This window comes from Lissotriton helveticus, chromosome 6 (assembly GCF_964261635.1).
Source record: "Lissotriton helveticus chromosome 6, aLisHel1.1, whole genome shotgun sequence".
NCBI lineage: Eukaryota > Metazoa > Chordata > Amphibia > Caudata > Salamandridae > Lissotriton > Lissotriton helveticus.
The window spans coordinates 11,951,613-11,975,472 of record NC_136067.1 but is presented as its reverse complement, the minus strand read 5'-3'; the positions used below and the strand labels follow the sequence as shown (position 1 = coordinate 11,975,472).

The following is a 23,860-nucleotide window of genomic DNA, read 5'->3' as shown; positions in this document are numbered from 1 at the left end:
GCAGCCGCTTCCTTTTTCCTGAAAACACCGCCATTTACAAAGTCTTTCTGGAGTCTAGTGAGGGGATGGTGTTTTTTCATCAACGGGAGGGTGGGTATCCCTTCCAAACCATTTTATTGAATTCAATCATGTGTAGACCCTTCCATCAGTGCTATTGGCGGAGCCAAGGGTCTCACTGCCTGTCTTTGTTTTTGTAAGTAACACTTTGGGGACCCCCTCCCCTAAGTGTAGGTAAGGGCACTGATATTATTCGATATGGCAACAGTGTCTAACTGACCATTAAATGAACAGGAAAATACATTAAGAAAAGAATCATTTTAATTTCATGCTATATTTAAAAAAATAATACCTTACCTCCCTCACTCCCACCTAGTTGGGAAAACAAACGCAACACCATCAATATTTCCTTTGCCGAACACATTGGTAAAAACCCGAAAGCACCAAACAAATCAACACCACACTACGCATTCTACCACACAACTTCAAGACACTCTCAACTGAAGGCCACTTAACCTCCTTGCCTCACTCAAGAAGCACGCACACCTCTTTTCAATGGAACCCATCCTCAAACAAAGACTAAATAAAAATATCCTCAAAATAAGGCCACCTATCAACCCATTGCTCATCCCTCATTCTGAAAAGATCATTCAAAGACCTGTTGTCAACACACCCTAGCCGTATGTCGGCACGAATCATCTACTAGATGTCTACCATTTGGACTTCTCACAAGCTCCCGCACTGACAGCAAATATCCAAGCAGAAATTTACACCAGCCATCTGCTACATGTCTACTATTCAGACTTCCTGCGGTGCTTTCTGACAGAGATAGACAACATGGAAGCACAGATGAACTCAAAACGTCTACTACACAGTCGACATTCTAGCTTCTCAGCGTGCTGCCACAACAACACAAAAACATCCAAGTGGAGATCGATACCAAGCATATACTACAGGGCTACCACTCTAGTTTCTTGCTGTGCTGCTGCACTGAGCGAATCAACAACCAATGTAGATCAAGAACAAATGTCTACTACACACATACCATTCCAGCTTCTCAGCTTGCTGCTGCAACAACACAACCAACATCCAAGTGCAGATCAATAACAAACATCTACTACAGGGATATCATTGTAGCTTCTTGCCTTGGTGCAGCAACGAGACAATCAACAACCAATACAGATCAAGAACAAACGTCTACTACACACTTACCCTTCTAGCTACTCAGCGTGCTGCCACAACAGCTCAACCAACATCCAAGTGCAGATCAATACCAAGTATCTACTACAGGGCTACTATTCTAGTTTCTTGCTGTGCTGCTGCACAGAGACAATGAACAACCAATCCAAATCAAGAACAGATATCTACTGTACACTTACCATTCTAGTGTCTCAATGTGCAGCTGCTACAACACAACCAACATCCAGTGCAGATCAATATCAAGCATCTACTACAGGGCTACCATTCAGGTTTCATTTTATGCTGCCGCACCAAGACAGCCTGATGAAACAGTCCTCATTGAAGACAAGGGTGACTGCTGTATTGTTGCTGTTCTTCATTTGTCAGAACACTTGTAACACTGATGACCAGTAAAACCTCATCAATATCGTGGCAACATGCATTTATATTCCACCTTGGGCCTCTGCGGTGTCAAACGGGTTGCAAATTCAACAAAGACTTTGTTGAAAAGTAAATATCCAAGGACCATGGTGACATTGTAAGAAACACGTCTAAAACTCACTGTCGGTCTGTGTGCTTACAAATGATTTTAGAAACTTACACAGACGCACATAGAAGGATTTAGGTTGCTACCTCCTCCTTCTGCCCTAAGGAAGACCCGGTTTGAGTCATATTCCGTGTCGAAATGTTGACACCTGAATTGTAAGTCTCGGCGTTTAAATGATTTGCCTATGTTTCAGCATTTACTGTCTATGATCCTTCATCAGGAGCACCTAATGCCAAACATAATTGTTTGTTGCGTTTGTATTTGCTCAGAATATATGTTTGTTAACAAATTAGACATATGCCTCATTCATTGACACAGCACTCTGTGATAGAACTCATCGAGGCTCCCATGATTGCTCAGAAAATAAAATATTAACAGATTAATAAAGTATATGTAAAGAAGCAAAATTAAAAATTGTAAAATGTTCACTAAGTGCGAAGGAATTTGAAATTGGAGGCTAAAAATGCCAGCTATGACAACCCACAAAAGATCTCCTGTGCAGGGGAGAAGACTTGCTTGGACAGAGCATCTGAGGTGTTACAGGAGTTGGAAGTCAAAATGGAAGAGATACTATGCCACTCTGTCCTCCACATGCGGATAAAATAGCCTTTCAAAGGGATAACATAACGTATATTTGTAAAGCGCACGTTCACCTGGAGCCATCTTGATGCTGAATAACATATGTTTATTGTTAACCAGTTGAGATGGATGAAAGGCTGAGTGGACCCGCCAAGATTTGAACCTGTGACCATGAGGTCAAAACAGGCCCCTGCAGTGGACGCATTAGTCTACTGAGCCACCAGACCTGGCTTGGAGAATACTGAGGATGAGTCAGGGAGAGCCCTGATATCAAGTTGCAGCTTCCTAAAGTCATGAAATAAAAAAAATATATATTATTTACTTAGTCCTTGTGAAGTTCACCTTACCTTTCCTCAGGACCACTATTTTCAATTTTCACACGTCACAAAAACCAGCCAGGAAAGATCTGTCAACTGTAGTGACAATATTACAAAAAGAAGATATACGTGATGTGGCAGTGAAATACATTACCTGGTAATCTGGCTTGGTGAAATAGTCCAGAGTCGCGATGTGATCAAGGAACAGATGAAATTCAGATGGCATGTGCTTCAGCAGCATCCGGTGGTCATACTTCTCCTTAATCATGCCAACCTGTTCCTGCCGGAGACACAACAGACCACGAGACACTCTTAATAAATGCCTAACACAACAGATCACGAGACACTCTTAATAAATGCCTAACACATCTGTGGATGAACCACGTCTTCAGGAACTAGCACACCACCTCCTCACCACTGATCTACTAAGGAGGTAATACCTCTAGCCTTTTTGACCACCACCACCAACCTGCCTCAGAGTGACTACTGCTGCGCAATCACCCAGCTCCCCCCACTGATCTGCTATAGAAGGGCAACCTATCCTCCACCCCCTTGCCACCACCAACAGCTGCATACGAAGAGTTCAACTCTACATCACCGGATTGTCAAAGTTGACACTTTGTGGAGGGACTCCTCTCAACAGCACCTCCCCACCACCCATTCCAGCCTGCTATGGATGGACAGCCGCTACACCATCAACTATCCACTACTACTGATTTAATTATGGAGAACTACCTCTAACCCATATCCTCATAATCACCCAAATATTCTAAAGAGAGACCTTTCCCCACCATCACAGAATTTCTACAGAACCTCCTTACCAACACTCCACCACCAACAATTTATTAGTGAACATCATCTCTAAAACATCTGTACAGACCTTCTAAAGAATACCACCGCCCCACCACCACCATTAACCTGAAGGCCAACATCTCTATAACATTACCACAGACCTTCCAAGAAGAAACCACCTCTATTTGACCTTCTTATCATTGCAACCATCAACCTGTAGGGGGCAACCATCTCTACAACATTAGCGCAGATCTTCTAAGGAGAGACCCCTCTCTTCTATACCACCTCCTGCTCACCACCACCACCACCATAAACCTGCTGGGGGCACCATATCCATAACATCAGCACAGACTTTCTAAGGAGAGGCCCCACTCTATACCACCACCTCACCACCCCCATCAAACTGCTGCCGGCACCATATCGACAACATAACCAAAGGCAATTCTATGGCTGGACCAGCGCTATGCAATCATCCCACAACCATTAACACCTTTGATGGATGGATTCCCTCCACCCAACGTTCCCATCAGAACTACTGACAAACTATGAAGGAACCATCACTGTATCATCTCCCCACCTTCCACTAATAATGCCTCTGCACCCAAAGGTGATCCATAGCAATAGCGGTAGGCTGCAGTCCAGTCCACTATGTGCACCCCTCAAGCACATACCAACGGCCAGTAGTCACAATTGTGCTACTGTGATTACTGGCCAGATGTAATTCTCCATCACTGTAGAAGCCAATACAATCCATACTCTTTGCAGGGGCCCTTCAGAGACAATCCACTTCCATAGGATTTCCAGATGCAAGGTTCACCCTGGACAGTGCAGATGATCTGCCTATCGCAAGGATGGCGATGGAATCCAAAGTGTGTCAGTAGCGGGTAGACCGCAGCTTCGCTTACGGAATGTTGGTCTGGTGCAAAACGTACCCAAGCATAACCGCCTAATCAACATGCAAGTTTCAAGTTTCAAGTTTAGAGATTTGTATAGCGCACTACTCACCCATAGGGTCTCAAGGCGCTTGTGGGAGGGGGTGCATTATTTATCGAATAGCCAGGTTTTAAGTTCCTTTCTGAAGGAAATGTGGTTCTGTGTGAGGCGGAGGTGAGTGGGGAGAGAGTTCCAGGTCTTGGCCCCCAGGTAGGAAAAGGATCTTCCTCCCATGGTGGATCTGTGGATGCGTGGGACTGCGGCAAGCGCTTGGTTGGAGGATCTTAGTTGGCGGGTGGGTATGTAGAAGGACAGTCGTGTGTTGAGGCATTCGGGTCCTATATTGTAGAGGGCCTTGTGGGCGTGGGTGAGGAGACGGAACGTTATTCTCTTGTTGACGGGAAGCCAGTGGAGGTCTTTCAGGTGGCCGGTAATGTGAGCTTGGCGAGGGATGTCCAGTATGAGTCTAGCCGACGCATTTTGGATGCGTTGGAGTTTTTTCTGTAATTTGGCTGTGGTTCCGGCGTAGAGGGTGTTTCCATAATCCAGTCGGCTAGTGACCAGTGCGTGAGTGACCGTCTTTCTAGTTTCGGTGGGGATCCAGCGGAAGATTTTTTTGAGCATACGGAGTACGTTGAAGCAAGAGGATGAAACGGCGTTAACTTGTCTAGTCATCGAGAGGGAGGAGTCTAGGATGAAGCCTAGGTTGCGTGCGTGGTTTGTGGGTATGGGTGCTGCGCCCAGGTCCGATGGCCACCAAGAGTCATCCCATGCAGAGGGTGAAGATCCTAGGAGGAGAACTTCAGTTTTGTCTGAGTTAAGTTTTAGGCGGCTGTTTTTCATCCATTCGGCTACTTCTTTCATGCCTTCATGAAGATTGGTTTTGGCGGTGTTAGGGTCTTTGGTGAGGGAAAGGATCAGCTGGGTGTCATCAGCGTAGGAGATGATGTTGAGGTTGTGTTGTCGCGCGATGGATGCGAGGGGGCTCATGTAAACGTTGAAGAGGGTGGGACTGAGTGATGAACCTTGTGGTACACCACAGATGACTTCGGTGGTCTCTGATTTGAATGGGGGGAGTCGGACTCTCTGGGTTCTCCCAGCGAGGAACGAGATGATCCAGTCCAAGGCTTTTCCTTGTATTCCAATGTTGCTGAGGCGTTGTATGAGGGTGCTGTGACAGACTGTGTCGAAGGCTGCGGAGAGGTCGAGTAGGATAAGGGCAGCTGTTTCTCCGTTGTCCAGTAGTGTTCGGATGTCATCTGTCGCTGCAATGAGGGCGGTTTCGGTGCTGTGATTGGCTCGAAAGCCGGACTGTGATGGGTCAAGGGAGTTGTTGGATTCAAGGAAGGCGGCGAGCTGGCTATTGACGGCTTTCTCAATGACTTTAGCAGGGAAAGGGAGGAGGGAAATGGGGCGGTAGTTCTTAAGTTCGGAGGGGTCAGCTGTGGGTTTTTTCAGGAGGGCAGTGAGTTCGGCATGTTTCCAGCTTTCTGGGAAGGTGGCGGAGTTGAAGGAGCAGTTGATGACATCACGGAGATGGGGTGCGATGATGGAGTCTGCTTTGTTGAAGATGTGGTGGGGACAGGGGTCTGTTGGCGATCCTGAATGGATGGAGTTCATTAGGCGGATGGTGTCTTCAGTGGTGATTGGGTTCCAGGCGTTTAGGTTGTTAGGGACCTGTTCGCGTTTGGAAGTGGGTAAGGTGGGCTGTTCTTCTGAAATGTTCTTAAAGCTGTTATGTATGTCGGCGATTTTGTTGTAGAAGAAAGAGGATAACGAGTCGCAGAGGTCTTGGGAGGGGGTAATGTCGTTTGAGGCTGCGGTGGGGTTGGTAAATTCTTTGACGATTTTGAATAGTTCCTTGCTGTTTTGGGTGTTGTTGTCGAGTCGATCCTTGAAAGCTGATTTCTTGGTGGATCGGATCAGTTGGTGGTGTTTGCGGGTAGCTGTCTTGAGGATGGTCAGGTTGTTAGTGGTTCGGTTTTTTCTCCATGTTTTTTCGAGAGTACGGCAGAGTTTCTTGGAGTTCTTAAGGTCATCGTTGAACCAGGGGGCCTTTTTGCTTCCTTTTTTCATCTGGTGGTTCTTTAGGGGTGCTAATTCGTTAGCGCTGTGAGTAATCCATTGTTTGAGTTTGGTGGCAGCTTTGTTTGGGTCCGATGAGAGGGCTGGAGGGTTTTGGTTGAGCGATGTGATGAGTTGGTCGGTGGTGATTTTGTTCCAGTTTCTTCGAGGAATAGGTTGTGGGGTGTTGTGAGTCGTGGTAGTTTTGTAGCTGAAGTGAATACAACTGTGGTCCGTCCAGTGGAGGGCTGTGGTATGATTGAAGGAGATGTGTTTGCTGGAGGTGAAGATAGGGTCGAGCGTGTGTCCGGCTAAGTGGGTGGGGGTGTCAACAAGTTGTTTGAGTCCGAGATTTGCCATGTTGTCCAGAAGGGTGGTGGTGTTGCAGTCGTTTTTCTTTTTTAGGTGGAAATTGAAGTCTCCCAGTAGGATGTAGTTCTCAGAGGGGAGGGCATGTGGGCTGATGAAGTCAGTGATGTCTTCGCTAAATTGTTTACGGGTTCCTGGTGGTCTGTAGATGAGGGTGCCTCTAAGTGTGGTCCTGGGGTTTGTGTGGATCTGGAAGTGGAGGTGTTCGGCGGTTGCAAGGTAGTCGTCCGAGCTGGTCATGATTTTGATGGTGTTCTTATGGACGATGGCGATGCCGCCACCTGTTTGGTTGGTGCGGTCTTTTCGGATGATCTTGTACGCGTCCGGGATGGCTATGGTGATGTCGGGTGCTGATGATGCGTTCATCCAGGTTTCTGTGAGGAAGGCGATGTCTGGTGACGCAGTGTCGAGTAGATCCCAGAGTTCTGTGGCGTGTTTGTGGATCGAACGGGTGTTTAACAGGATGCATTTCAGGTGGTTAGAGTCGGAGTTGTTTTCAGAGGTCTTGGATTTGGCGTGGGTCTCGATGCAGGCGAATTTGCAGGAGTGGCAGGCAAAGGGGCCGTGGGTGCGTCCTGGGGCAGCTTCGTAGCATTGCGGTGTGTGTCCGGTGTTCAGGGCTAGGAGGGTAGTGGCGTCATACGTTATGCGTGTGGAGTGCGGTTTGCGGGGGCCAGGGGGTCTGGCGCTGGGCGCGGTCCAGGCGCGGACGGGAATAGACGGGCTTACCTTTGGCGCACCTTCGGTGCGACTGGGGCGCGACTGGGGTGCGATCGCTGCGCGTGAACGCTGCGCGCAAATGCAGCTGTCATATGTGGATAGTGGGAGGGGAGGGGCGAGGGGGGTCAGCTGGGAGGCCGGAGCGGGGAGGAGACACTGGCCAGGGATCACAACAACAAGATGGTAGAACAGGAATGGAAAGCGAAAGAGGGGCACGGGATAGCGCTATGATCTCTGAGCACAGTCAGGCACAAATGCAGACAGAGTGGGCACTTTAAAATAAATGATACACGCAGTTCAGCAAGGTACGAGACTGCACTACCCCAATATTCAGCCAATCAACAATACTGTATGCAAGTAAAAGCAAGCGCTATGATGCTAGGCGCTACGGGAGTCAAATCAGCCAATCCGCAATACTGTAGGCAAGTAAAAGCAAGCGCTACGCTTCTGGGCGCTACGGGAGTCAAATCATGCAAATCAGGCTCAGCTACTAAATAGCACTGAGCGCAACGATACCAGGCTGCACGAAGGAGTGTGGCGCTGTGGAATTCAGGAGTCAGGGAGCGTGGGGGAGCGACCGCTTCAGTGGGAGCTTCGACGGTCACAATTGGCTTCACATTTCCACAGTATTTAATCCTTGAAACTAATTTGATAACAGAATTTTTAGAACAAAAAGAGCTACAAGAATTCTAATTTTGAGTTGATTTGCATCGCTACAACGCAATGCTGAGGTCCACGCACCCTTATGGGTACGGTACTCCACACCATTCGCTGTGCACAGGGACTTTGTGTCTCTATGCAATACCCACACATTCTTTACCTTGTCTTTAATTTTACGCCAGGGAAGCTGACCAACTGCAAACTCGACTAGCATGTAAAAGAGAGACCAGAGGTCATCATGTCGCCCCATCTCCTGGAGAGAAAGAAACAGAATTTGGACTGGGTGTTAGTTGTTTTGCAAAGTTGTACAATATAAACGTGTTATCATATAATTTCAATAGAAATCAGTACAAACACCTGGCCACAGCGCAACCGCCCCCCACCAAAACCTGCTGAAAACATAGGTGACCAATTCAAGCCTGGATGCCACTCTCTTTGCCCTAAAGTCAGTCATTCATAAAGTGCTTAAACTGGCTGTTTACCAGTGGAGCAGAATATCCCTAAGGTGGTACAAAAGGGGGTGGTAATGGACGGAGCATCTGAACCAATCAAACACTCACACCCAGTCAAAAGATCTGGGTTTGATCCATCACCGTTCTTTAGCCCACTCTGCCACCCCAGTTCAGACATGGCTATATGCAAATCAGTCTGACCTTGTGCCTCATGGGAACAGTCCAGCTCGAACTGCCAAGCCATACCGGACCGGAAACAAGCTTCCAAGGACCTGTTTCTGGCGTTACAGCCGTCTTCAGCCCGGCTTGCTTGAATCCAGTGGCAAAGTGAGCAAGGGACTCACGTCTGAGCATACCCTGCCACACTTATTGCGGCCAAAAGCGGTACCACCCCCTTTTGAACCTAATATCCCTAAGGTGGCATCAGGCAGGAGAAGTAATGAAACGTAGTCCCTAGATGTGGAGACGGGAATGTTAGCATTCATCCAGATCTCTCGTGCAGCTGACATTGACAATGTGTAGATTGTTGACTTTCTTAAATTTACTCACCTCATACTTGGAGCAATGTAAAGGTATGTATGGTCAGTAATTATTCCGATGGACTACCCTATGAGTCAGATGGGAATCTACTTGCTATTGGAAATAAATTCTAATTACAGATGAAGTCAGATGGATTTCTAATTTAAATCACTGTTTTGAGTACAACTCCACCTTGACAACCAACATTACCCTAGCATTCCCTGACTCCTCCACAGCATGTAAGACCACCCCTACGTCTTTCTGCTCATGAATGCAAACCCATCGACCATTTCGGCCCTACAGGTAGCACAGACCCCATTTCATATAAATGCATTGACTCACCGCTAATATAAACTAAACCGAGCCCACATCTGCAACAATCATCAACACAAAACCCAGCATCCTTCATGAACAATAGCCAACACTAAACCCAGTACACCTCAGCATCAATTACCAACACTAAACCAAAAAAAACAGCAACATTAAACCCAGAACACCTTACCAACAATTACCAACAATAAACCCCGAAAACAATCACCAACACTAATCCCAGGACACCTAAGCAGCAATCACCAACACTAAATCCAGCACACCCAAGCAGCAATCAACAACACTAAATCTAGCACACCTAAGCAGCAATCACCAACACTAAATCCAGCACACCTAAGCAGCAATCACCAACACTATACCCAGCACACTTCAAGAACAATACCCTACACTAAACTCTGCACACCTCAGCAACAATTACCAACACTAAATCAAAAAAACAATCACCAACGTTGCACCCAGAATACCTTGCTAAAAATTACCAACACTAAGCCCAAAAGCCCAAGCCCCTAAGCCCAAAAGTGATCACTAACACTAAACTTAATACATGTTAGCAACAATCGCCAACACTTTGAACCCAGCAAACTTTAAGAACCATAACCAGCACTAAACCCAGCACACCTCAACAACAGTTACCAACACTATACCCAGCACACTTCAAGAACAACAGACAATACTAAAGCTAGCACACCTTACCAACAATTACAAATACTAAACCCAAAAAAAAACAACACGCATAAGCAACAATCACCAACACTATACCCAGCACACTTCCAGAACGATAGCCAACACTAAACCCAGCACACCGATTACCAACACTAATCCCAAAAATAATCACCAACACTAAACCCAGCACACCTAAGCAACAATCATCAAGACTATACCCAGCACACTTCAAGAACAACAGCCAACACTAAACCCAGGACACCTCAGCAACAATTACAATACTAAACCAAGAAAACAATCACCAACATTAATACCAGAAAACCTCACCATTAATTACAAACACTAAACCCAAATGTAATCACCAACACTAAACCCAGCGCTCCTAATCAACAATTGCCAACACTAAACCCAGCACACTTTCAGAACAATAATCAGCACTAAACTCAGCAAACCTAAACAGGAATTCCCAACACCAAACCAAAAAAACATTCACCAACATTAAACCCAGCACACCTCAGCAACAATTATCAACACTAAACCCAAAAATAATCAGCAACACTAAACCCAGAACACCTGAGCAGCAATCTCCAACACTATACCCAACACACTTCACAAACAATAGCCAACACTAAATCCAGCACACCTCAGCAACAATTATCAACACTAAACCCAAAAATAATCACCAACACTAAACCCAGCACACCTAAGCAACAATCATCAACACTATACCCAGCACACTTCAAGAACAATAGCCAACACTAAACCCAGCACATCTCAGCAACAATTACCAACACTGAGCCAAGCAACAATAGCCAACACTTAAGCCGACCAAGGAATAATTACAAACATTAAACCCAGCACACCTAAGCAACAACATCACCAACATTATACTCAGCACACTTCAAGAACAATAGCCAACACTAAACCCAGCCCACCTCAGCATCGGTTAACAAAATTAAACCAAGTAAACAATCACCAACATTAAGCCCAGAATATCTCACCAACATCACCAACACTAAACCCTAATGTAATCACCAACACTAAACCCAGTAAACCTAATCAACAACTGCCAACACTAAACCCAGCACACTTTAAGTACAATAATCAGCACTAAACCCAGCGACCCTAAACAACAATTACCAACACCAAACCAAAAAACAATCACCAACATTAAACCCAGCACACCTGAGCAACAATCTCCAACACTATACCCAACACACTTCACAAACAATAGCCAACACTAAACAAAGCACACCTCACCAACAATTATCAACACTAAACCCAAAAATAATCACCAATGCTAAACCCAGCACACTTAAGCAACAGTCACCAACACTATACCCAGCACACTTCAAGAACAATAGCCAACACTAAACCCAGCACATCTCAGCAACAATAGCAAGACACTTAAGCCAACCAAACAACAGTCACTAACATTAAACACAGCACACCTAAGCAACAATCGCCAACACTAATCCCAGTTCACCTAAGAAACAATCGCCAACACTATACCAAGCACACTTCAAGAACAATAGCCAACACTAAACCCAGCACACCTCAACAACAACTACTGACACTAAACCAAGAAAAATTTACCAACATTAAACCCAGACTATTTCACCAACAATTATCAATACTAAACCCATAATTAATCACCAACACTAAACCCAGCACACCCAAGCAACAATTGCCAACAGTAAACCCAGCACACTTCAAGGACAATAATCAGCACTAAACCCAGCACACCTCAACAACAATTACCAGCACTTAACCAAGAAAACAATCAACAACATTAAATCCAGAATACCTCATCCACAATCACCAATACTGAACTTCAAAAACAATTACCAACACTAAACCCAGAACCCCTCAGCAGCAATTGCCAACACTAAACCCAGCAACAATAACCAACACTAAACCCACCTAAGCAACAATCAGCAACACTAATCCCAGCACACCTCAGGAACAATCACCGATGCATGTAATCTGGCCTAAAACCACACACCACACTTCAGCAGTTATAACTCCAAGCAGAAAGACTATCCTGCCATAACCCCAAGACCTCTAAGGCAAACTGAATTAAAGAACATGTACTTTAAATCGATCTGACATCATTGACTATCCAGAATCATACAACATCAGCACACATGAAGAATTATCTTAATCCATACCAATCACTCAAGTGACACCCTCAACATGGTCAATATACGTAACAAACTGAGCCCCTTGTGAGCAACTCATTCCTGGTGCTTCATCACACTGAGTACCACACAAAGTTTCAACCTCCCAACACTCCAAATGGCATCTGTGCCCCTTGCTAGAGTCAACAACACATACCAGAATACAGAGCTCACAATTATGACAACCGAAAAAGCTGGCTTAGAGTGTGCATTTTTATTTTTTTGTATCAACTTTAAACACCTGCTAGTTATTTTGTCTGTACGTATCATTGTAACATTGTAGCTGCCTTTGATTTGAGTATTTTGTTAGGGGGAGATTTATTTTAGTTCCAAAAAAGAAAAACAATAATAATAAAATAACTAAAAGGGCTGCATCAGCGAATGTTCTTTAAATGTATATATTTTATTGCAAGCATACAATGGCCATATTTATGTTACATATGCTTGCAATAAAAAATAAAAAGAAGAAATAATATTGGCACCAGCCTACCAAGGCGTCACTACTGGCTTTGCCAATGCTTGTTATCACTTGGTTTCCACCTTACTTGTGGTTGTTTGTTGAGTGTTAGACCCTCATAGTTTGCCTCAAAGTAAGTTATAGATTGGCTGACCAATGCTAGTCAAAGGTGAGTTGAACAGTTCTACCCAAGGGGGAGGAGCCAACGAAGGCTACTCAATGGTAAACCAACCAAAGCTACTGAAGGGGGAGCCAACCAACGCTACTCAAGGGTAAGTCAGCCAATGATACTCAAAGGTAAGCCTACGAATGCTACTCAAGGGTGAGGCAACCAATTCTACTCTAGGGGGAGGAGACAACCAACGCTACTCAAGATGGAGCCAACAAATGCCATTCAACTGTGAGCCAAGAAACTCTACTCAAGGGCGAGCCAACCGTTACAGAAGGGGGAGCAAACCAATGCTACTCAAGAAGAGGCAACCAACGCTACTCAAGGGGGACTCAACTAATGCTACTCAAGGGTGAGCCAACCAGCACTACTCAAGGGGGAGCAGACCAACGCTACACAAGGGGCAGTCAACCAACGGTACTCAGGGGGGTCAAGCAACGCTACTCAATGGCAAGCCAACCAATGCTATTCTAGGAGGGAGCAAACAAACTCTAATCAAGGGGGAGCCAAGTAATGCTACTAAAGGGCGAACCAACCAATGCTATTCAAGAGAAAGCAAACCAATGCTACTCAATGGTGAGCCAACTACTTCTATTCTTCAAGGGAGAGAAACCAACACTACTCAAGGGGCAGTCTACCAACGCTATTGAATAGGGGGGTCAACCAATGCTACTCAATGGCAAGCCAACCAACGCTATTCTAGGGGGAGCAAACAAACGCTACTCAAGGGGAGCCAACTAATACTAATCAAGGGGCAGTCTACCAACTCTATTCAAGAGTGAATTAACCAACGCTATTCAAGGGTGAGTCAAGCACAGTATAAGGAGTACTTGGTATAATTAGCTGAGATCCTATTGGCCACTGCACATACATAGACTGTGAACATTCTCTTCTCTGATTCTGACATGAAGGTTTCTTGTGCCCTCCCTCAAGAATAGATCAACTTATTATCATGTACTCAGAGCTCATCTCACTTGCTTTAAATTGTGCTGAAATGAATGTGAATGCGGAAGAGAAATGATACTGTGAGCCAGCAGGTGCCATGAATGAGGGTTACGTAGCCACAGATGTATCTCTGACTAAATGAGTTTAATGATGAAAATACAGAACATTTAACACACACACGCATACACACCAGGAGTGCAGTAATCGTTCCGCCGTGCACATGTCTCTGGATATGTCATTTGTTTGGTATTCAGACAGAATATAGAGTTGGAAATGTTGACTAACACAAATATCAAGTTGGAAATATAGTGACACAGAAAGATCGACAACATGAATATCGTGGTCAGGAATTTAGAATTTAAGGTAAGAAATGCTGTTTTTAAAAATATAGAAGTCAGTAATATCGTTTGCAAAAATATGGTTGTTTAAAATCTCGATTTTTTAAATAGTGTTATGTATTTAAGTTTCTATTTTAAATGTATGATGTATTTTTTTGTATAAGTATTTTTTTTAATGTTTTTTAATATAAGTTTAACTTTTTGTGAGCTATCAATTTTATTTTAATTACATTTTGCATTGTTTTGTTCTGTAGCGGGTTGTGGGTTAATGGCGAATAGGGTGTCAAGTAATTTAATTATAATAAGTGAATGATTATTTTTATGTACTCATATTTATTCAATTGAGATTTTATGATGTTAATTGTGGGAAGTAATTTATTTGTAATTAATTAATAATTGGCTATCAATTTATATTATTTAATTGATTGACTATTAATTATGGAAATTGTGTTTAGGTGAGGGTTGTGGGGTTTATAGGGGTAAAGGGCAGGAAGTAATGTTTGTTTAATTAATTAAATATTAGTTTCTTAATTAATTAATTGAAAATTAAATATGGAAATTGTGCAATTATTTTAGGTGTGGTTTGTGGGGTTTGGAGGGGTAAAGGGTGGGAAGTAATTTATATTTAATGCATTAATGATTAGCTGATCATTAATATTAATTAATTAATTGATATTTAATTAGGGTAATTGTTTATTTTTTTTGTGCGTGGATTTTGCTTTTATAGGTGTAAAGGGTGGGGAGTAAATTAATTTGACCTACTTTATGATTAGTTGTTAAAAAACATTAGTTATTGAAAATAAGTTTTAATTGTGTAATTAATTTTGTACAGTTTAATTTTAGCTTTGGTTTATGGGGTTATAGGGGTAATGTTTATTATTTTTATGAGTTTCAATTTGTTTTTTAATTAATATGATTGCTTTATTTGGTAATTAATTATGTTAACTATGTAAGTAGTTTTTAAAAAAATTAGATGAGGGTTGTGAATCGTGTTGTGTTATAGGGGTGAACATTAAAAAAAGTAAATTATGTAATGATTATTGTTTTTGTTTCTAAATAATTTCCAATTAAAAATATTTATTTGTTTGAATTTTTTTTTTTATTTAATATAATATTTGTAGATATTAGTAATATGCATTAAATATTATATATTTTTTAAGTTGTAATATTAAATATATTTGTATTTTGAATTTTAACATATTTACATATTTGTAAACATTTTTGTTGTTGTTAATATTTAGTTTTTTTAAATTTTGAACTGACTGGAGTGAGAATATTAATTCCCCAATCTAACACTGTCCCTTTTGTTGCACTAATTGCAGTGGGAATAGTACCCTGCCACTATCCAACACTTTGCCTACTGTTAGAATTATTAGAGTGGGAATAGTAAATTCTATCTCTCCGCAATCCAACAATTTCCATACTGATGCACTGAATAGTAATTTTTACCGCTGCGCTATCCAACACTTTTCCTACTGTTGCACTCACTGGAGTGTTAATAGTAATTTTTTTACCCCTTCTCTATCCAATACTTACCCTACTGTTGCACTCATTGGAGTGGCAATAGTAATTTTTACCCCTCCGTTATCCGACACTTTCTCTACTGTTACACTCACTGGAGTGGGAATAGTAATTTATACCCCTCTGCTATCCAACACTTTCCCTATTGTTGCACTCACTGGAGTGGAAATAATAATTTTTACCCCTCCGGTATGCAACACTTTCCCTACTGTTGCACTGACTGGAGTGGTAAATTTACATTTAAAGATTTTTAAATAGTTTAATGTTTTAATTTATAATATAATGTTTTTTAATAGATTTTATGTTAATGGTTTATATGTACATTTTTATATAATTTTAAAATACATTAAAATAAATAGTTTAATAATTGTTTTAAAGTAAATATATATATGTATTATTATGTATGGATGTTTAACTTATATTAAGTTTATTTGTAATATTTGTTAAAATGTATAATAAATCTACTTTATTTTTTTCAATTAATTTTATTATTTAATATTTATTCATTTATTTTAGATATATATTTAAAAACGATATTTTGTACAAATATATTTTTAACATCAATTTTTTTATTCTATATTTTTGTACTTACCAGTGTAAGTATAGGGAGTAGATATTTTTACATTCTATATATTTTCATCCATATTTTTTACATCAATATTCTCTCAGTAAACCCATTTGTTTTTAAACATTTCTGTATATTAGGTGGACGCAGACGTGCGAGGAGCAAGGCCTGTTGGGGTTCACCAACTCCCATGCCTGAAACTTACAGCTGCTCACAGTCACCTTTACTCCACTGAAGGGGGAGTAAGTCGTGGATACTCACCCTGTTTTTGTGCGCGTTCACAGAAGCGTAGCGGACCGTCCCTCGAAAACCGGCCACATTGCGAGGCTAGGAGAGAAGAGAACATATTACATGAGATAGCAGAGGGAGGGGGGGTCAGCATGGGCCCTGCTGGAGACAAGGCTCCAGTTCTTCTGTCCCATGATGAAACAGAAGACCCCCCAGAAACCGGATTCCTGCTGCACCCCCAAACATCAAACCGGATGCCTGCAGCATCCCCAAATTTCAGACTTGACCCCTGCAGTACCCCCAAACATCAGACCGAACCCTTACAGCACCCCCAAACTTCAGCTGTAAGGAATTCTGTCAATTTGTTCTCTCACCACATCCAAACAGACTCCACAGACTTTCCCAAGAGCTTTGAACATGGCCGACTCTATTTTACCTTGGATATTACACCACCTTCCAAGTTTGGTAATTTCAACTCAATTTTTTTTGTAGAGTCTGAGGTTATGAATCCGTACTCTCTCAATACCAGCCATGTACTCGGTCAAGCAAATAAATAAATAAATATGGCACCAGAAACTTTACAATTTCATGTCTTGAGAAACTTTTCTTTAACACAGACGGGAAACATCCTTTACAACGCAACTGTTACAACGCACTACCATTACGATGCAACCATTACAACGCAAGTCATTACAAAAAATTGCGCTGGGGGGCGCTCTAGGATAGGGAATAGTTTTAATTTACTATCCACGGGGACTGGAGTTGGAATTGTAAATTAAACTATTCACTATCCAGCGTCCCCCAACTCAAGTCGTTGTAACGACTTGCGTTGTAAAACTTGCCTCGTAAAGGCATGCATTGTAATAGTTGAGTTGTAACATCATACATCCACACATACTCAAGGAGAATCGCATTCCATTTGTTTGATTACTGTGCCACAGACGTCTTAGGTCCCGACATTCAAATACGCTTGCTGAGTCTCCAAAGAGTGTGGACTAGAAATGAGATTCTAGTTGTAACAGAACATACGTATTTGTAAAGCGCACGTATCACCCAAAGCCCAATGGTATCTTGGCACTGAATAATAAATATTGTTAGATTGTTTTACGGCAAGAGGGTGAGATTGAAGTAAGTAAGTGTAGTAAAGAGATCTCCATGCGTATAAATGTATAATTAAGAACTGCAACAACTATAGGTACTCGGGAAGGTGGGTGGGTGCATTTGAATCTACAGCTCTGCATGCCAAGAACAGATGCTTACTGGGTAAGTAACATTATCCGTTCGAGGCACGTGTGCTGTAGTTACACATGCTTTGCATAGACTTTACAGCAGTATGCTCCCAAACGCGTGGCTAACCTGTAGATGTTGCAGTTGTTTGAAAAATTGTTTTAAATACTACCTGGCCTACATTAGCTTGTTGACGTGCTAACACATCTACACAATAGTGTTTGTCAAATGTGTGTGGTGTAGACCATGTAGCTGCCTTACATATGTCAGCTAGAGGAATGTTACCTAAAAATGCAATAGAAGCCCCTATTTTGCACTTTAGGGGGTATGGATAAAGTCCTTTTAGCTTTAGCATAGCATGCTTAAATGTATTTAACAATCAATCTTGCAATACAAGATTTAGAAATGGGGTTGCCTTTGTGAGGTGGAGCAAATGCATAAACGTGTTTTGCTTTGTGAAAGTCTTTTGTCCTACCTATGTAGTACAATAAAGCTCTTTTGACATCAAGTGTGTGTAGAGTCGTTCTGCTACAGAATCAGGTTGAGGAAAAAACACTGGTAACTCAACCGATGGGTTTATATGAAAAGCAGAAACTACTTTGGAGAGGAATTTAGGGTTGGTGCAGATAACTATCCTGTCTTTCTGTAGTTGAATGAAGGGTTCTTCCAATGTTAATGCCTGTAACTCACCAACTCTCCTTAATGAGGTGAATGCAATGAGGAAAGCAAATTTCCATGGAAGAAACTGTAATGGGCATTTGTACAATGGCTCAAAAGTTGGACCCATGAGCCTTGTAAGAACAATATTGAGATTCCATACTGAGGCAGGAAGAATCATTGGTGATATTACCCTTTTCAAGCCTTCCATGAAAGCTTTCATCACTGGAACCCTGAATAGTGATAAATGTTGCTTGTTCTGCAAATACGCAGCAACTTCTGCGAGATGCAAACAAATAGATGCATAAGCTTTGCGGTAAGTGTAACAGGTAACAAATAATGTTTTGTGTAGAAGCATCTAGCGAATTTATTTAGTTGTTATGGCAGTAGGTAACAAATCTTTTATACTTTGCTGCGTAGCAAGCTCAGTTGGTAGGCTTTCTTGCTTCTTTTAGAACATTCATATAGTCTGGTGGTATATTTAAATAACCAAACTCTAAGACTTCAGGAGCCAGATTGTTAAATTCAGTTCTTTTGGATTTCGATGTCTGATTTTTCCATGGATCTGTGTGAGGACGCTGGAGGGGAGGTGCAGCTTTTGATGTGGAACCAGAGACAACTCCAACAGGTTGGTGTACCACGGTTGACGGGCTCATGCATGAGCTACTAGAATTAATTTGAGGGATGTTTGTTTGAGCTTCCGAACCAAATACAGAAGGAGAGGGAGAAGTGGAAAAGCATAGGCAGATATCCCTGACCAGTTCATCTATTGGGCATTGCCCTTTGAGAGCATGTGTGGGAACCTGGAGCTGAAAATTGGGCTTTTTGTGTTTTCGGCTGTGGCGAACAAGTCTATTTGTGGGAACCCCCATTGTTGAGAGTATGGAAGGAGAACTTGGGGATGAATTTCCCACTCGTGAATTGGGTGTCTCTGTTTGCTGAGGAGGTCGTCAATTTGATTGTTTACCCCTGGAAGGTGTTCTGCCAGAAAATAAATCCTGTGATGGATTGCCCAATTCCAAAAGGCTTGAGCGAGTCTTGACAGTTGGAGAGAGTGTGCTCCCCCCCCTGTTTTTGTACATAGTACATTGCTGTCATGTTGTCTGTCTGGACTAGTTCAACTTTGCCTATCAGGGGAGTTTGGAAAATCTTTGAGCGTAAAAACAACTGCTAGAAGCTCTAGATAGTTGATGTGGAGGCTTTTGTGCTTGCTGCTTCACAGGCCTTGCATTGAGTAATTTTGGAGATGGGCATCCCAACCTGTCAGAGATGTGTGTGTGGTAGGCACGATCTGTGGAATAGGGTCGATGAAAGGCCGTCCGTTTGATACATTTTGTGGGTTCCACCACTGCAGAGAGCGATGGGTACAGTCGTCTACCAAGACTGGATTGGTTAATTGACCCTGTGACTGATTCCACTGATGTGCTAAGCACTCTTGGAGGGGGTGCATGTGAAGCATTGCATGGGGTACAATTTCGATGCAAGACGCCATCATTCCCAACAGTTGCATGACCACCCTGGCTGGTAAGGCTTGGTTGGGTTGAAACTGTAGTATCACAGACTGACGTTGTGAATTCTGGCTACATTGGGAGAGGCTAGAGCTTTGACTGTCTTTAGAGTGGCTCCTAGGTAAGATTTCAACCATAAAGGATGCAGGTGATATTTTTGTGCATTGACTGTTAAGCCCATTTGATGAAGTAGGTCTATTGTTATTTGAGTATGGCACAGACAGTTTTGGTAAGTGCTTGCTTTGATGAGCCAGTCGTCTAGGCAAGGGAAGACGTGAACATGTTGCCTCCTGGGATGAGCCACGACTACTGCCAGACATTTGGTAAATACCCTGTTAAATAGTCCAAAGGGAAGTACTTTGAATTGATAACACTTGCCTGCTATCACAAACCTGAGGTATTTGCGGTGAGCTGGGAGAATTGGAACATGAAAATATGCATCTTTTAAGTCTAGAGTAGACATAAAATCTGCCTTTTGTAAAAGTGGAAGTATGTGTTGAAGGGTCACCATGAGTTCTGATAGTATACATTGGTTTAACTCTCTGAGATCCAGAATAGGTCTTAGGGAACCGTCTTTTTTGGGAATCAGAAAGTACAGAGAGTAAACCCCTGGACCTTGGTATGGACTGGAACAGGTTCTATAGCTCCTTTTAGTAAGAGAGATTGCACTTCCTGTTCGAGCAATTGCACATGTGGAGACAATTTGTGAGAGCGAGGTGGAATGTTTGGAGGGCTGGTGGTAAGCTCCAGGCAATAACCATGTTGGATAATTCCAATCACCCATTTGTTGGTTGTTATAGATTGCCAAATGGGGAGAAATTGCTGAAGTCTTCCCCAACAGGTGTGGTATGGTCGGGGGGAGAGTGAGTAAGTCACTGCTTATTAACGGAGGGGGAATTACGGGTTGTGTTACCCTACCCCTATCTTTTGAGTTTTTCCCTTTATAACCTCCTCGAAAAAAGCCTCTTGAGTGAGAGGACTGATTGTTACCCTTGTAGGTGGAGGTATTTTGGTCTGAGGGTGCGGTCTTGGACCCCACTCGATAAAAGGAACGACAAAATGATCCTCTGTTTGAAGTGCTCCCATGGATTTGGCCACTTCAGTGTCCTTTTTCATTTTTTCTAGCGCCTGATCGACCTCAGGGCCAAGATGTTTCTCATCGAATGGCGTGTTTAGAATGAATTGTTGGACCTCAGGTATAAACCCAGAGATCCTTAACCGCGCATGTCTCCTAAGCAAAATTCTAGTGCTGACCTCTCTGGCAGAAGAATCATCAGCATCTAGAGCACACCTTATGAAAGAATTGGAAATTAGTTTTCTCTCATTTACCAACTCCTGTGCTCTTGTTTTATGCTCATCTGAGAGATATTGGAGCAATTGCTCCATTTCATACCAGTGTGCCCTGTCATATCTGGCTAAAAGCCCCTGCATATTTGCAATGCGCTGGTGATTGGCACCCTGAGCAGCTACGCACTTGCCAGAAGCGTCTATTAACTTGGACTCTTTATCTGGTGGAGAAGCGTCCCCTGATGTTTGGGAATTATCCAGCTTACGAGCATTAGACACCATGGGGCATATTATGAGCGCGGGCGGATCGGCACCGCCAAACCGGCTGTAGTGATCCACCCACCCGAAATTCCCGCCCGACGGTCATTTACCCCCACCACATCAGCATGGCGGGGGTACTGCGGCGGACGGAAAGACTATCTGCCTCTTTTCCGCCGACAGGCAATCGTCACGATTGCCTGCCGGGTGGAAAAGGCCCACAATATGGTGGCAGTGCCTTGCAGGCAACGCCGGCCATATTAGGATGGGTGCGTGGGGCATGCCTTTCCTTGGCGGAGATTCTGCCATGGAAAGGCATGCAGAGAATGCCTTTGGGGGCCTGTTTCGGGTCACCGGGGGGGGGTGGTGGTGGATGCCTGCACTTGGGGGTACCCATGGTACCCCACTTCACTGCCATGCACAGTGTGGCAGGCACCGCACAGTGCCTATCACGTTGTGCATGCCAATGCACAACATGCATATTTTGCATTGCGGCAGGTGCTTCTGACAACACCGCCCGCTGCAATGCATAATATGCCGGTTGCAACAGCCAAGGTGGCTGGCGCATCCTAATTGGCATAGCAAGACCTACGTATCTCTGGGGGTCGGTCCCGTTTACCGTTAAGGTGGTGGGCGGACAAAGTCCGCCAGCCATCGTAATGGCCCCCTATGAGTGAATCTATTGGTAACTGGCCTTTGATAAATACTGAAAGTGTCGGAAGGCTTTATACTTTTAGTCAACTCTAGGAGTCAAGATACGTGCACGCACGGGGTCTTAAAACATTTCAGCAGTGTGTCTCATCATGACCTCAAGCATAGGAGGTGTTTGTGACGACCTATGTGTGGATCCTAAGGTCTCAAACAAAAAATCCTCTTCTAATGATTCTCTGTGCAGGGCCACCCCATGATATTGTGCAGCTCTGGCAATGAGTTCATGGTGGGATACATTGTCTTCTGGAGGAGTTGGCTTGGCTGGGTACAGGTCTAAATCATTGTCTGCTGGATGGTCAATTGTGAAATCCGTCCATGGATCCACTGGTAAATGTGTACCCCCATCATCGATATCATCAGAAACTGAACGCCATGCACGCACCCTTGTTCCATGCTGCAATGGAGTCAGAGTGGAGGTCAGCACGTCACGCACGCACCCTTGTACCATGCTGCAATGGAGTCAGAGTGGAGGTCAGCACGCCATGCACGCACCCTTGTTCCATGCTGCAATGGAGTCAGAGTGGAGGCCAGCACGCCATGCGCGCTCCCTTATACCATGGTGCAATGGAGTCAGAGTGGTGGTCAGCACGTCACGCACGCACCCTTGTACCATGGTGCAATGGAGTCAGAGTGGAGGTCAGCACGTCACGCACGCACCCTTGTACCATGGTGCAATGGAGTCAGAGTGGAGGTCAGCACGCCACGCAAGCACCCTTGTACTATGCTGCAATGGAGTCAGAGTGGAGGTCAGCACGTCACGCACGCACCCTTGTTCCATGCTGCAATGGAGTCAGAGTGGAGGTCAGCACGCCACGCAAGCACCCTTGTACCATGGTGCAATGGAGTCAGAGTGGAGGTCAGCACGTCACGCACGCACCCTTGTACCATGGTGCAATGGAGTCAGAGTGGAGGTCAGCACGCCATGCACGCTCTCTTATACCATGGTGCAATGGAGTCAGAGTGGTGGTCAGCACGTCACGCACGCACCCTTGTACCATGGTGCAATGGAGTCAGAGTGGAGGCCAGCACGCCATGTGCGCTCCCTTATACCATGGTGCAATGGAGTCAGAGTGGTGGTCAGCACGTCACGCACGCACCCTTGTACCATGGTGCAATGGAGTCAGAGTGGAGGTCAGCACGCCATGCACGCACCCTTGTACCATGGTGCAATGGAGTCAGAGTGGAGGCAGGCACGCCATGCGCGCACCCTTATACCATGCTGCAATGGAGTCAGAGTGGAGGTCAGCACGTCGCGCACGCACCCTTGTACCATGCTGCAATGGAGTCAGAGTGGAGGTCAGCACGCCATGCACGCACCCTTGTTCCATGCTGCAATGGAGTTAGAGTGGAGGCCAGCACGCCATGCGCGCACCCTTATACCATGGTGCAATGGAGTCAGAGTGGAGGTCAGCACGCCATGCGCACACCCTTGTACCATGGTGTGATGGAGTCAGAGTGGAGGTCAGCACACCATGCGCACACCCTTATACCATGGTGCAATGGAGTCAGAGGGGATCCCAGCACGCCATGCGCGCACCCTTGTACCATGGTGCAAGTGAGTCAGAGTGGAGGTCAGCACGCCACGCACGCACCCTTATACCATGGTGCAAAGGAGTCAGAGTGGAGGTCAGCACGCCACGCAAGCACCCTTGTATCACGGTGTAATGGAGTCAGAGTGGAGGTCAGCA

General features: G+C 44.1%; 1 protein-coding gene across 1 annotated transcript in view; it reads right to left on the bottom strand.

Moving 5' to 3' along the window:
• The window catches only part of TTBK1 (tau tubulin kinase 1), a 405,906-nt gene that overhangs the window by 155,142 nt on the left and 226,904 nt on the right, over positions 1-23,860 (bottom strand). The window contains exons 7-9 of the mRNA XM_078647282.1: positions 16,558-16,623; positions 8,318-8,410; positions 2,774-2,899 (exon numbers count right to left, since the gene is read on the bottom strand). Coding sequence (XP_078503408.1) covers positions 2,774-2,899; positions 8,318-8,410; positions 16,558-16,623 — 285 coding nt within the window. The remainder of the gene's footprint in view (positions 1-2,773; positions 2,900-8,317; positions 8,411-16,557; positions 16,624-23,860) is intronic.